This window comes from Anser anser (genome assembly GCF_964211835.1).
Source record: "Anser anser genome assembly, chromosome: 1".
Classification (NCBI taxonomy): Eukaryota; Metazoa; Chordata; class Aves; order Anseriformes; family Anatidae; genus Anser; species Anser anser.
The window spans coordinates 9,917,981-9,930,831 of record NC_139720.1 but is presented as its reverse complement, the minus strand read 5'-3'; the positions used below and the strand labels follow the sequence as shown (position 1 = coordinate 9,930,831).

Here is a 12,851-nt window from a genome sequence, read left to right as displayed (position 1 = left end):
ACGAATAAAATAAAAAACCCTGCACTTTCCATAATGGTTTTACAATACATGCAATTACTTTCTGAGCCAGTCTGTAAACCCTGCTATATTCCTTCCAGAATCAGCTAGAAATGTAGAATAAAGAAATTTAGACAGATCTACACTGGGAAAGATCATAACCACTCTGCTGGTTATGAAGAGTGAACTATCCTGTAAGAAACTTGTAAGAAGATGCTAAAGAGGTTTTTAAGAAGGTAGTTCAAACAGCTGTACAGGGGAAAATGTCAGAGAACAAAATTAATATAAAACCTTTTCTAAATAAATGCCTTTAACTCTCCCCACCTCCACTTTGGAGGTACTGCTTTCAGATAGGTAATGTGTTTTAACATGATCAATGAAAATACAGGCCATAACAGGCATGGCAAAGGCAACAACACAGGATTACAGAATCATTAAATTTTTCAAAAAGGATAGGAGGAGAAGTCTAACATTAAGAGGTGCAGATAAAGTCATTAATTGCATGGGTAATAGAAAGACTTTTGTTCTGTAACAGCTTAGAAGGACTTGAAATAAGAGAAACCAAAAGAAAAAGCTTGCAACATAATCAAGAGAACTGACAGCTAAAACAAAGGCCATGGGTTTTGTGCTAGACAGGAAGGAAAGTGTAAATTATTATTATGGACTAACTAAAAACTTTTTAATAATTTAAATATTAAAATTAAAGGGAAACTAGAAGGAAAGACTGAGAACAACTCAAGTGGGAACCTTTGCACATGGAGCAAGACAAATTTTCTTATGTGCCAGATCAGGTTCTATTACTTTGCTCCAACTGTTCAGTAATAGTCCGATGTGATTTCATTGCACTTCACTGCAGATCGGAGCAGGACACCCACAATGAAGTTTCAGCAAGACAGCTGGTGGTGCAAAGCTGAGCAAATGAGAAAAGCCTGAGTGGGAGTTAGCAGATTAGAACTAATAGCTGAATAAATTAGATGCCCAATACCTTCATTTACTGAAATGATTTCATCATGAAATAAATGCATATCCTGTGTTTACTTCAATGCATAATATGAAATTCAAATTTGCTTTTACATATGTATGTAATCAGTTAGTCTTAAATGCAGCTGTATTTATTGTCTTAAAGTCCTGAATTTCACACTTACAAAGTACCCTCTTCAAAAACTAGTAGTTTCACAGAATTTCCAACTACTTTGAGACCTTCTTACATAAATACACTTTCTTTCTCTCTCTTAAAATCCACTTAATTTGAACACAACAAAGTTGTCAACCATTTCCACAGAACATCGGAAGTTTTAAAGGAAGTTGAAATTGGAGCTCTGAGAGACTCCAGGAAATCACTAAGGAAACAGAACTCAGCACTCACAAATAAATGTAAGAGATTCTGGTCTAAAAACACTGTCAGAACTTGAAGGTAAAGTTTTCTTACAGAAGTTCCTCTGACTTTAACAACAATCCATCGCATTACTTGTCCATTATATGTCAATGACTTTTTTTTTCCACCCTAAGCTGTCCAAAATGAAACGTTGGAAATATGACAGTAGATCTTCAGATTTTAAATAAGATATATTTTTTATCCTTGCATAGGCCCTGATAATATAAACTGTGAGAATCTGTTCAGTTGCAGATGCTCCAAAATTTCTGCACAGGGCTGTTTAAGTCAATCCTTTTCCAGTCCTATAGATCCACAAGCATTAATGCCAACTTATCTCAAGCCTGACTTTCCCTAAATTCAAACAAGAGAACACACTGCTAAATGATTCAATGTGTTATCAATACTACTGCAACTGCAAGTCCTTCAGGTTTAACTTTGACAAATTTAACAATAAATCAACAAATAATTGTCAGATGTCTGTCTTTCACCAGGTACCGCCTAAAAATATCACTAATAAACATGTGCAATCTAAAGACCAACAATCTCCTTAAATCACTGTAGTACAAAGCAAACAAGAGCAAACAAGTTGCACATAGAGGCTGTGGAATCTACGTCCCTGGAGATATTCAGAACTGGACACAGCCCTGAGCAACCTTGCTTTAGGTGACCCTGCTTTGAGCAGGAAGTCAGACTACACAACCTCCAGACACACCTAACAACCTTAGCAATGCTTTGATTCTGCAATTTTATATCTAGGGTTATTTGACAGATTCCAAATAAAGTACCAGTCTATATTTCTTCCTATTGACATCTCTGCTCTGTTCAGCTAAACTAATACCAAAACAAGACAAAAATAAGATTTCCAAATCCCCTTTCTGTCTGCTTTATTACTAGCCAGTCTTTGATGCCAGGTCTGCTATGCTTGAATTTCTATAAATTGATTAAAGTGTTTTTATTGGAAAAAAGGGGAAAAAAAAACAGAAACACCTACACTGCAAATTTAAAATTAGAATATCAGGATGCATAAGCAGCTGTTCAAGCAATAAGAAGAGACCAGACATTCATATGAAGCCTTATTTCCATACAGATCAAGTAAAGTAAAAATATATGTACAGGCATATATATAAAGCTAATGCAAACATCAGGTTAAGGTAGGTTCATTTGAAGTCCTAATATTACTTTCTATGCCATTTCTATCTTATATAATTACAGTAAGAACGGTGATCAAGGTTAGAAACAGTCCACAGAGATCTCTCTTAGCATCCCACAAGAATGAAATAACCTGAGTATCACCAAGTCAAAACTCATGACTCAAGCTTTCAGCTAATGAATGCTGACACAGTTATGAAGCAAATCCTCCCCAAATCCTTTTCCAAAACCCACACTGGAGCTATGAACACTGTCATTTCCATATTTGGTTGTTTACTTAGCTCTTGTAGCAGCATATTTTAAGCATTTATAAACATGATAGCACGTGACCATTGTGGTCTGATTATAAACATGGCAAATGAGTACTTAAAATCAAGGAAAACAGCAAAACACTCACAACAGTGTTCCCCTTTTTATATGAAGAAACAAGAGAACACTTTTGAAGACCGTACAAAACAGAGAACCACCACCTTCTTCTTCCCGTAAACCGCTCTTACTTGCAGGTGTTTTCCTAAATAGCATGATTTGTTTCTCTGAACTTTTTAAGGCCTTAAATGATCATGATAGTCCATAGAAACACATCTGATGTTTCAGCATAATGAAGTTAAACTTTTGTCCTCCGGTAACAAACATCAGTTTAAAAGCTACTCACCTCTGTTATGTGAGGATTAGGATTAAATCCACACAGACTGCAGACTACAGTATGACACTGCGTGCATGTATTGTAATTGGCCTTTTCTGGAGTATGCAGCAGCAGTTCAGTGGTAGTGCAAAGAGGACAAAAGGTTTTCTTTGGGGCGGATTCAGCAGGTTGGGTTGCACTGGCTTGCTTTTGCTGTGAGGGTTTTTCAGGCCCTGGTTGCTGGCCTGGTGGTTTTGTAAGTCCTGGCTGTTGTACTGGGGCCTTTGTGGCCCCTGTAGTCTGAGGTGGTGGTTTTGCAGGCCCAGACTGTGGTGGTGCTTGTTTTACAGGCCCGGTCTGCTGCAGAGATGGCTTCCCAGGTCCAGCCTGTGGTGCTTGTTTTGCAGGTCCCATTTGCTGAGCAGATGGCTTTTCAGGTCCAGGTTGCTGAGAAGGCTGTTTCAGAGGCCCTGCTTGCTGGGAAGACGGCTTGACAGGACCTCCTTGCCTTGCCGGTTGTTGAGATGGCTGTTTTACAGGTCCCAGCTGCTGTGATGATGGTTTCGCAGGAGGTGGCGCTTGGGATGATGCTCGAGCACTGTCTGGCTGCTGTGGTAACGGCTTTGCTGGGCCCACTGAAGGTTTTGCAGAAGTTTGTTGCTGAACAGGCTTTGTTGGTTCAGACTGTTGGGGTTGAGATTTTTGTGGTCCTCGTGGCTGGGGTGGTTGTTTCACTTGTTCTAGCTTAGAGTCTGCGGAGTGACCAGGGCCTGGTTTCTGAATTTGCTTTGGCTCCCCAGGTTGCTGCTGCTGAGGCACTGCTTTGGAAGACTCGCTTTGCTGAGGGGTAGGTTTGACATGTCCTTGTGGCTGAACTGGCTTTGGAGACTGTTGTTGAGATGGAAGTTTTGCACTGCCCCTCTGTTCCTCAGGTTTCCCCTGCTCCTTCTGGATAACCTTTTGTTTCCTACCGGCTTCTTCACGGGCTGTATCGGAATCTGATATCAAATCAAAAGGATTGAATTTGTTCACAACTGAAGTGACTGCGCTCAATGGATTGGCTTCTGAGAGAAAACTGGGCATCATACTTGGCTTCTGATCTTCTTTAAAATCAGTCCTGGACTTTGATTCCCTTAGACTAATAGAAGAAGGACTCCGTCCAGGTGCCCGTTGTTCTGTCTTCAGCACATCTACTGTTCTGCTTTTACTTAAACCTGGTCCTGGATCTGGAGGCTTACTTGGCTGTCTGGGATGGTGGCTTGTATCAAGCTCAGGATGTCTGCAGAAAAAAAAAGAAAAAAAAAGGAAAAAAAAAAAGCAATAAAATTAAAATAATGCACAGTATTAGGGAAAAAAAATAACCTGTATCTGTGCCTCTGGAAGTGCTTAGCTAACACTGAAGTTCCTCAGGTGCTTAAGTGTTTGCAAGACCGAGACTTATTACACCGACTGCGAGCGCATGTAAAAAGTATTTAAATTAAAAGTATTGTTCTATAAAGGTTTATGTAAATATTCACAAAATGACTTACTATTTAGAAAATAATCTAGTACAATAACCATATTTAACCAGACAATTTTCTCTTCAAAAAGCTGAAGAACTCAAAGCTACAACTTCCTGTTATACCTACATCCAAATGACTAATTTTCCACTCTGTCCCTTGGGATACAAACATTTGGAGACAAAGACTGAAAATAACATTTTTTTTTGGAAAATGAGCAGATCAAAGAACAACTTACACACACACTACAAAATGAACTTGTGTTCTGGCTATTTGCACAAAATTTTGATATATATAGAATTCAATATGCAGCAGGAATTTAAACTCCTGCAAATCCAGGTATATTAGGAAGTATATGTTTTTTTGTTTGTTTTTGATGGAAGTATTTACTTCACCACTTAACAAACATAAGAATTTTCAACCAGTTGAAACATGCCAGTTGATAGAATAAGCTTGAAGGGTTTTTTGTTTTTCAAGTAGAACTATCGAGGAGCTTCCCCCCAGCATGACCCCAAAAACTTGCATTGCTCATCAATAAAAACCCTCTCTCCAATAAAATTACATAGAGATGTTTCTTAATTTTCTAACATCAACATTTTGCTTTGTTTTCACATAGGAGAAAAGAAGGCTAAAAATGTAGGAACTAAAATCAAGACTATGTTTTTAAACGTGGCACAGTATCCTACCTGTTGCTATACTCAACTGCAGCTTGAGGAAATCATATTGTACGCAGTGCTATTGCGAAAGGATGTATTAAAATATTCTATTCAGTGCTATCATTGTGATTTTGCTGGAAGATATGGTGTTCTCTTCAGCACAAAAACAGTGCTGCAACTATAAAATTTTCAGTTTTCAGTTTGAGAGATCCAGTTAACTGTGATCCTGTTTTTCCAGACATTACATTTATTTTTGGACATTCAGAGCAAAATAAACAATCATTTCTTAATTTAATTCTATTCCATAAACAGAACTGTGCAATATTTTTTTTTTAGTTGAGTTTTATCAAAAGCCTATATAATTATATACAGTGCACTGAGCACTGTATTTTTCACTGTTAATATTACAATGGGCTTAGTATTATTGCTGATGAATATTTCGAGCTTTTATTGCGTACCTAGTTATAGCACTATAAAAGGATAAAGCTAAGCGGTAGCCATTTCTGCAATTATAATTCTCACAACATGTGATTTTCTCTCAATCTTGTATCAGAACTTTTTTGGAAAATTAAAATTTTCCACATGTAATGCTTGTTAAGGACAAACTATTTCCAGCTTTCCATACCTACATTCACTCTTCCCCACTCCTTGTAAAATTCTTGGCCTTAAGAGTGAGAAGTTTACAACCTTAATATGCAACCCAACAAAGGGAGCAGGTGTGTCTCTACTGACACAGTAAATGCTAGTTAACTCATTCATGATAATAATAATTCACAAAATTCCAACAATAATTTAATTCCATCAAGTATTTTACATTTTTGCAATAAAATAAAATAAAATAAAATAAAATAGTAGTTTCATTAGCAGATAGGTACGTCTACATGCAGTTCTATTTTTTGCATTTTAGACAAGAACTCTAGGTTTATCTGAAGTATTGCTTGCTAAGTGAAATCATTCCAACTATTGTATCAGTAGCAGTCTGGTCCACTTTCAGCATTCATGTTTGCAAGTGTTGGAATGCTTCAATCAAGCCATGCAAAAAGTGACGGGAAAAAAAGGTTCAACGGTACTTAACAGTTTTAATAAACTCAGGTCAGGAAACTTGGTACCATAGCCAAACCTTAGAGTGTGAAAATGAAAGAAGAAAATAAAACTATTTATAAAAAATGAGCTTGGACATTAACAGGAATAAATAACTGTCAACTCTTGTTGCAGTGGAGGTTCTCCTTCAGCTTTCACTTTTATCAGAATAATGCGATCCATAAATTTCCACCTGATCCGATGTCAGGACTTAAAATGAGATTACAACACATGAATATACTGAATAAAAAATCTAAGTGATTCTGCAAGGCCGCTGGTGTACTCTCAAGACTAGATTTGTCTTGCCTTTATACATAGCAATGTTTCTAAGCAATGGAGACTGAGTGTGCTTAAATTGTGGAAGAAAAGGCCTTGAAAAGATAAGCTCCTTGAGAAATGTTACCTCTTTCAAAAGCCAGGATTTAATCTCTTTAATTTTAGGTAGCTGAAGATTGAAGCCTTCTTTTCTACAGCTATTTCACAGCCAATTGCAGACTGACATCAAATGAATGTTAGTTAAACTGGAGAATTAGAAATTCTAAGGGGGAAAAAAAAGTGTCTTTATTTGACAAGTGTTTTCTTATTTTTAAACCACAAAAAAACAGCATCAATCCAAATTCAACAAACAATTTAGTCCTCCCCCACCTAATTCCTTTCTTTGCTCTATGTTTCTCCTCACTTTGGCCTTGATTCACAGAACTCATCTTTATTCATTTAAGTGAGTATTATAGCCAAATCAAAGCTTGCCTTGTAATTAAGCAGAAGTTTAACAAAAAGACTGTTAGTCTAGTTATTCTAAAATAGTTTTTATAGTTATGGCATTAAAGGCATGTCTTATTACCATTCATCAGTATAAGTAATTTTGAAAAGAACTACAATTACTCAACAATTACAAGATAGGTATCTTTGTACCTACAGGCAAGATATGTACAAACTTAAACACAGCCCTGGTGGCCTTTTTTTCAATTGACTTCTCCTTTTTAAAAAAAAAAAAAAAGTGATGGTATTACCAAAAATACAATTTTTCTTCTAGAAAGTACACCACAAATGCATTTTAGATACTCGGTAAGGGCTTAGCATTTTTTTTCTAAAAATACGTCGTTCTTTCTTGCTACTGTATGTTATGAACAACTTAATGAATTGAAAACAAGTAAAAAACCACAGTGATCTACTCAAAATAAAAATGATTGTATTAGATGGCTCATATATTAAGTTTGGTCACCTATTCCTTTCAGGTGATGTGGAATAATTCCTTAGCAAGTGGACATCTGACACAGTTGCAGGATCATTCAATGCAGCTAGGACAACTAGAACAAGCTTACAAATTAACTGTGCGTATTTCAGCTAAAACTCCTAAACATTTTTTTGTTTTGTTTTGTTTTAAGACAGGCAGTTGAAATCAGATGGAATTATTCTATAGGTCCTAAGCATCCCAAACTCTGCCTGGAACCAAGAGAATATAACACTGAAAAATATAATAATAGTAATAATAATTTACTGGGGGCCTGGGGGGAGAGGGGGGGATTTAAAATAGAAAATAATGATCAGTCTCTCAGACTGGATAATCACTAATGTTTAAATGCAAGTACATATGAAAACATCCAGTTAACAACACGTGGAAAAAAACACAAGTACTAAGAGACAACCTGACAGGGTCACTGGTATAATGCAAGGCTATATACACTGGAAGCCTGAATATCAGCATTCCTCCTTTGATCACCATTTCAATCATTTAACTTTTGGACTGGCATAGTCACATCAGAAAAAAAGCTGTTGAAAGCAACAGTTGTAGAGCATTGTTTAATAAGGACTTTCCACACAGACTAAAAAAAAAAAAAAATAATAAAGTTTGAAGCTATGGAATCTGAGTCTCAGCAGGCTAGTTCTTTACTTGGGTTAAAGTCTAGAAGAGGCTGATCCTTAATCTTTAGGTGAGTCTTACTCCAACGGTTTGGGTCAAGTACTTAATAATCATTCCCATCATTGCTGGCAAATTTCAGCAACAAATAGAGGTATACAAGAGGAGCAAGTAAAGCCAAAAAAACAAAGACAAGTAGTAACCCCATTACATTATGACAGGCACAAAGATATTACAGTGGGAATCACTACACACCCACAGGAGAAGCTAGATGATAGGCTATTATACTGACTTGGAGTTAAAAGGACAATTTTAACAACAACAACAAAAAAAGGCAGTAATTCACAAATCTAGACCGCCTTTACTTTAAACAGAGAATGAAAGTATGGTGTGCTAATAAGATCAAAAGAATTTCTGATAATAGTGTGTTTTTTAGGGAAAAAAAAAGTTTATAAATGTAGGAATATTCATATTTTAGCCTGTTCTACAGTCTTCCTAGGACATTTATCTTTATACTGGAAGATCAGTATGAAACAAAAAACTTTGTACCATTGTTCATAAGCTGTTTATACATAATGGAATTCTGAGCTTAGTTTCACAGAACTGATCACCTGAACCGCATGGAATATTATATTCTACGTACAGTGTTACCTGCTTAACAAATATGCACGATTTGACTTCCAGTTGAAAATAATAATAGTAATAATAAAATAAAACAGACATCCATCTCAGTTATAATACCAATGACTTCCGCACTTCACCCAAGGATGAATATGGTCCCACCCTCGCTTCTTTTCTAAAATTCAGCTATATAAACCTGGTATTATATAAACGAAACATGCATTTATCGGGGGTGAGGTCAATACACAAGAACCGTGTTGAATAGTACAGGAGGCTCCCTTCAGCATCCCCCTTCAAGACAAACAACACACCCAGACCCGGAGACGGAGAGCAACCGAGACGTCGGCCCTGGACTAGGGGAAGGGGAAGGCAGCAGGTTCAGGACCGGGGACAGGGGCAGGGGAAGGCGGTGGGTTTAGGACCAGGGACAGGGAGAGGGAAAGGAGGAGGGTTTAGGATCGGGGACAGGGACACGGGGGCCAAACTGCGGGCACCAACGAGGGCAGGCCGGCGCTGGGGAGCGAACCCAGGCGGGCCGGGGACATCGGGCTTGTTGCACTTCGGGCAGTGAATTTACTACAGGGTAGGGAAGAATAGGGGAAGGGAGTGACCTAGTCTTCACAGATGAACGACGAGGTAAAGCCATTACTACACAGAACACTGAATTCCTGTTCTCTCGCCTCTCTTCCTTTCTCAAGGGAAAAAAAAAAATCGAGAGGAAAAATAAAGGAAAAAAAAAAAAACACTGGAACAGACCTCCTCCTCCATCCATTACTATTTAATGAAGCCAAATGATAGTTGTAGAGGATAAGAACTGTCAGAGTAATGGCTAGCAAATGCATTATGCCCAAAAGCTTTGAAAGATTCAACAAGAATGCCTCTCCCCATACCTCCATAAAGAGATGCTTACAGAATCCATCCACCCTGGGGAGAGCTTCCATTGCTACTACCTGAGCAGTGGGGCACTCCAGCCCCATAAAGCACACACACACACAGAGAAAACCGAGATGTTGTCTGCGAATCTCCCCCTCCAAAGGGGCAGAAAGTACCCGTGCTCCGGATCGGTGTGACGGGAGGGAAGGGGAGAGGGCGCAGCCCACTGGAACCGAGGACCGCCGTTATTAGCAGAAAGCCCCGGAGTGGGAAAGAAAAAGCCGGGCTGCGAGCTCCATCCCAGTGCCAGCCGCCCCCTTCCCTCCGGCAGGCAGCAAACCGCAACGCCCGCTCCCGATGCAGCGGGCCCGGATCGTACCGCGACTCGCCCCCAGCCCCACCGCGAGGAACCGGGGAGAAAGGGGGAAGGGAGCAGGGGGAAGAAGGGCGATTTTCCGTGCGTGCCTTTGCATGGGAGGCGGCTCCGCGCCGGCGAGGTTCCCTCTGGGCAGCCCCTGCGCCCTTGACATGACAGCGGCGATCTGCCTCCTCTCCTCCTCGCTCAGCTGGCTCAGGTCCGCCTCCACGCCGGCCGGCACCAGGCGCTGCAAAGGGGCCGCGGGGCCGCCGCCATCCCCGGCCGCCGCCGCCGCCCCTTCGGGGAAGGCTCCCAGCCCTTCTCCTCCTTCCAGGCTCGCCTCGTTGCCCATGGCCGCTGCTCGCCGCTCTCCTCCTCTCTCCCCAGTTCGGGCTCGGACCGGGGATGGGGGGCGGCCGGCCGGCTGACAGCGCCGTTCCCCGGCGGGTGCTCAAAGCTCCGCGGCCGCCACCGCGGCCCCGAGCGGCGGCACCGGCGGCGGCAGCGGGGCCGGGCTCGGTGGCTGCCGCCGCGGCTGCCGGGGAGGAGCGGCGCCGCCCGCCGCCCGCCGCCCCACGCGGCGCATGCTCCGGGCGGCTCCCCACGCACACGCACTCACACTCCTCACACTCCTCACACTCACACACACGCTCACACACGCGCGCCGCCCCGCCCCGCCCCGCCGCTGAAGCCAACCCCGCACACGGCACGCCGCGGGGCTCTGGCCGAAAGCGGCACGGAGGAAGGCGAAGGTGGGAGGCGCGGCTGGAGGATGCCCACCCGAGGTTTCCCTCCCCAGCAGGGCCGGCTAAAGCAGGTTGTTCGGGTTGTTGAGCTTTGAGAGCCTCCATAAATGAAGATTCCACAGCCTCTCGGGGCTCTCACGTTCCAGGATTTGACTGCCCTCGTGATGACTGGTTCGAGTATGCCAATGTCTTTTTTCAGGACTGGAGAGCCCCAGGCTGGATACCATACTCCACATGCAGTCTCACGACTGCTGAATAGAGAAGAATCACCTCCTTTATCCTGCTAGCTGCACCTGTGGTGACATAGCCCAAGCCCACAGCCACCATTCTGCATCACAAGCACATGCTGCTGCCCACCAGGACTTCTTCTGGAAAGCTGCTGCCTGGCCACTCACCGCCCAGCCTCTCCCAGCACATAGGGTTACTGCATCCCAGGCACAGGACTTTGTACTTAGCTTTCTTCAACTTCGTGTTGTTCCTGCCGGCCCATTCATTGCTCCTGCCTTTCAGGATCCCAGCAAGCAGCAGCCCTGTGCTTCACCGCTCTACTGTGCATCAACCACTCTCCCCAGCTGGCATCAGCCACAGGCCAGCCAAGGGAGTATTCCATATCTTTGCCCACACCATAAATGGAGACATTAGATACTGCTTGTCACAGCTAGTAACCTCGCCATCAGTTGGACTAGAAACTGCTAACCACAACCAATTTGAGCCTGACAGTTCAGCCTATTTTTCATCTACTGTACAGGTCTCGCTAATTTGGCTCCAATGATATTATGGGAAATCATACTGAAAGCCTGATGGAGCATCATTTGCCTGGGGTGAACACATGCTGGCTGTTTCCAATCACGTTCTTGTCCTTCATGTGCTTGGATAGGGCTTCCAGGAGGATTTGCTCTGTAACCTTCCCAGGAAGGGAACTAGCCCAATTAGGCTAACTGGCTTGGAGTTCTCTTGTGGATCCCCTTCTTGCCTTTTTTAAAGACAGGTGCAGTGCTTGCCTGTTTCTGGTCATTATGAAAATTTCCCAATGACTTTTTGAAAATGATAGAAAGTGACTTTGCATTAGCATTAACCAGGTCTCTCAGCATCCTTTGATCCAGCCCATCTTAGCCCCTTGAGCTTCTGTATGTCCAAACAATTTAAGTGCTCCCTAAATCTATCTTACTCTAATATAGATAATGTTTCACTCTCACATACTCTCTGCTGCTAGGCTAAGGGACCTGGGAGACTGAAGGACAAATCTTACCCATAAATGCCATGGCAAAGAGCCACTAAGTACCTTGCTTGCCCTTTCTATATCTTTTGTCACGAGTTTTCCTGCCCTTTTGTTTGGGGGCTTTTTTTTTTTTTCCAATAGCCAAATAGACTCCCTAGAGACCTTGCTAAGTTGTGGCTCTAATTAACACATTGGAATATTCAAAACAAACACCTAGTTCTTCACAAATAACAGTTGTTTTCACTACAAGGATGTGATAGCATTTGGTGTTCTTGCTTGTCTCCTGTACTGCCATTACTATCTTTTTCTAGAAACAGCTGTATGTACAATGTACATCATCTCCCAACATGACCTCTGTAAGGATGCCATCCAAATATTTATAGTACATTTGTAACTCTACAATCAGAAACCTTCTCCCCCCGCCCTCCCCCCTCCAGTTCACAATAAATGATTAAACTGGTAGCAGTTGGGGGCTCTCTACTTTTCTCTCAAGTGACTTTTAAGTTAGACTTCAAAGGAAGAGCGCAGGAGACGACGTGATAAAGCACAGAGGGAAAATCCTCTAAATAGAGAAGCATAACATGAGTGTAAGTAGATGCCTGCTCACATGATTTTCTACGTAAAGACATCACAGAGGCCTGTGACACACGGCACACCCGGACAAAGGCAGATTTACCTGGCATTTGAAGAAAAGATTAAGGGGTTTAGAAGGAGGCAATTACACACAAATACACACACATCTCTATTCATTGAGCACACAAGAATATCATGTACGAATGAATGTGCAAAGTGCTACTG

The 12,851-nt window shown here is 41.7% G+C and overlaps 2 protein-coding genes across 14 annotated transcripts in view; one reads left to right on the top strand and one right to left on the bottom strand.

Moving 5' to 3' along the window:
* PCLO (piccolo presynaptic cytomatrix protein) overlaps positions 1–12,502 on the bottom strand; it is a 373,598-nt gene extending 361,096 nt beyond the window's left edge. For 6 of the 13 annotated variants that reach the window (XM_083802968.1, XM_083802972.1, XM_083802975.1 and 3 more), the window contains exons 1-2: positions 10,196–12,498; positions 3,174–4,422 (exon numbers count right to left, since the gene is read on the bottom strand). In XM_083802968.1, coding sequence (XP_083659094.1) covers positions 3,174–4,422; positions 10,196–10,440 — 1,494 coding nt within the window. In that variant the 5' untranslated portion in view covers positions 10,441–12,498. Of the gene's footprint in view, positions 1–3,173; positions 4,423–10,195 lie in introns of all 13 variants that reach the window. The other 7 variants (XR_014573333.1, XM_083802969.1, XM_083802978.1 and 4 more) reach the window with 3 other exon arrangements.
* LOC310883163 (uncharacterized protein) overlaps positions 1–12,851 on the top strand; it is a 447,119-nt gene that overhangs the window by 403,838 nt on the left and 30,430 nt on the right. The gene's annotated exons all lie outside the window — the stretch shown is intronic.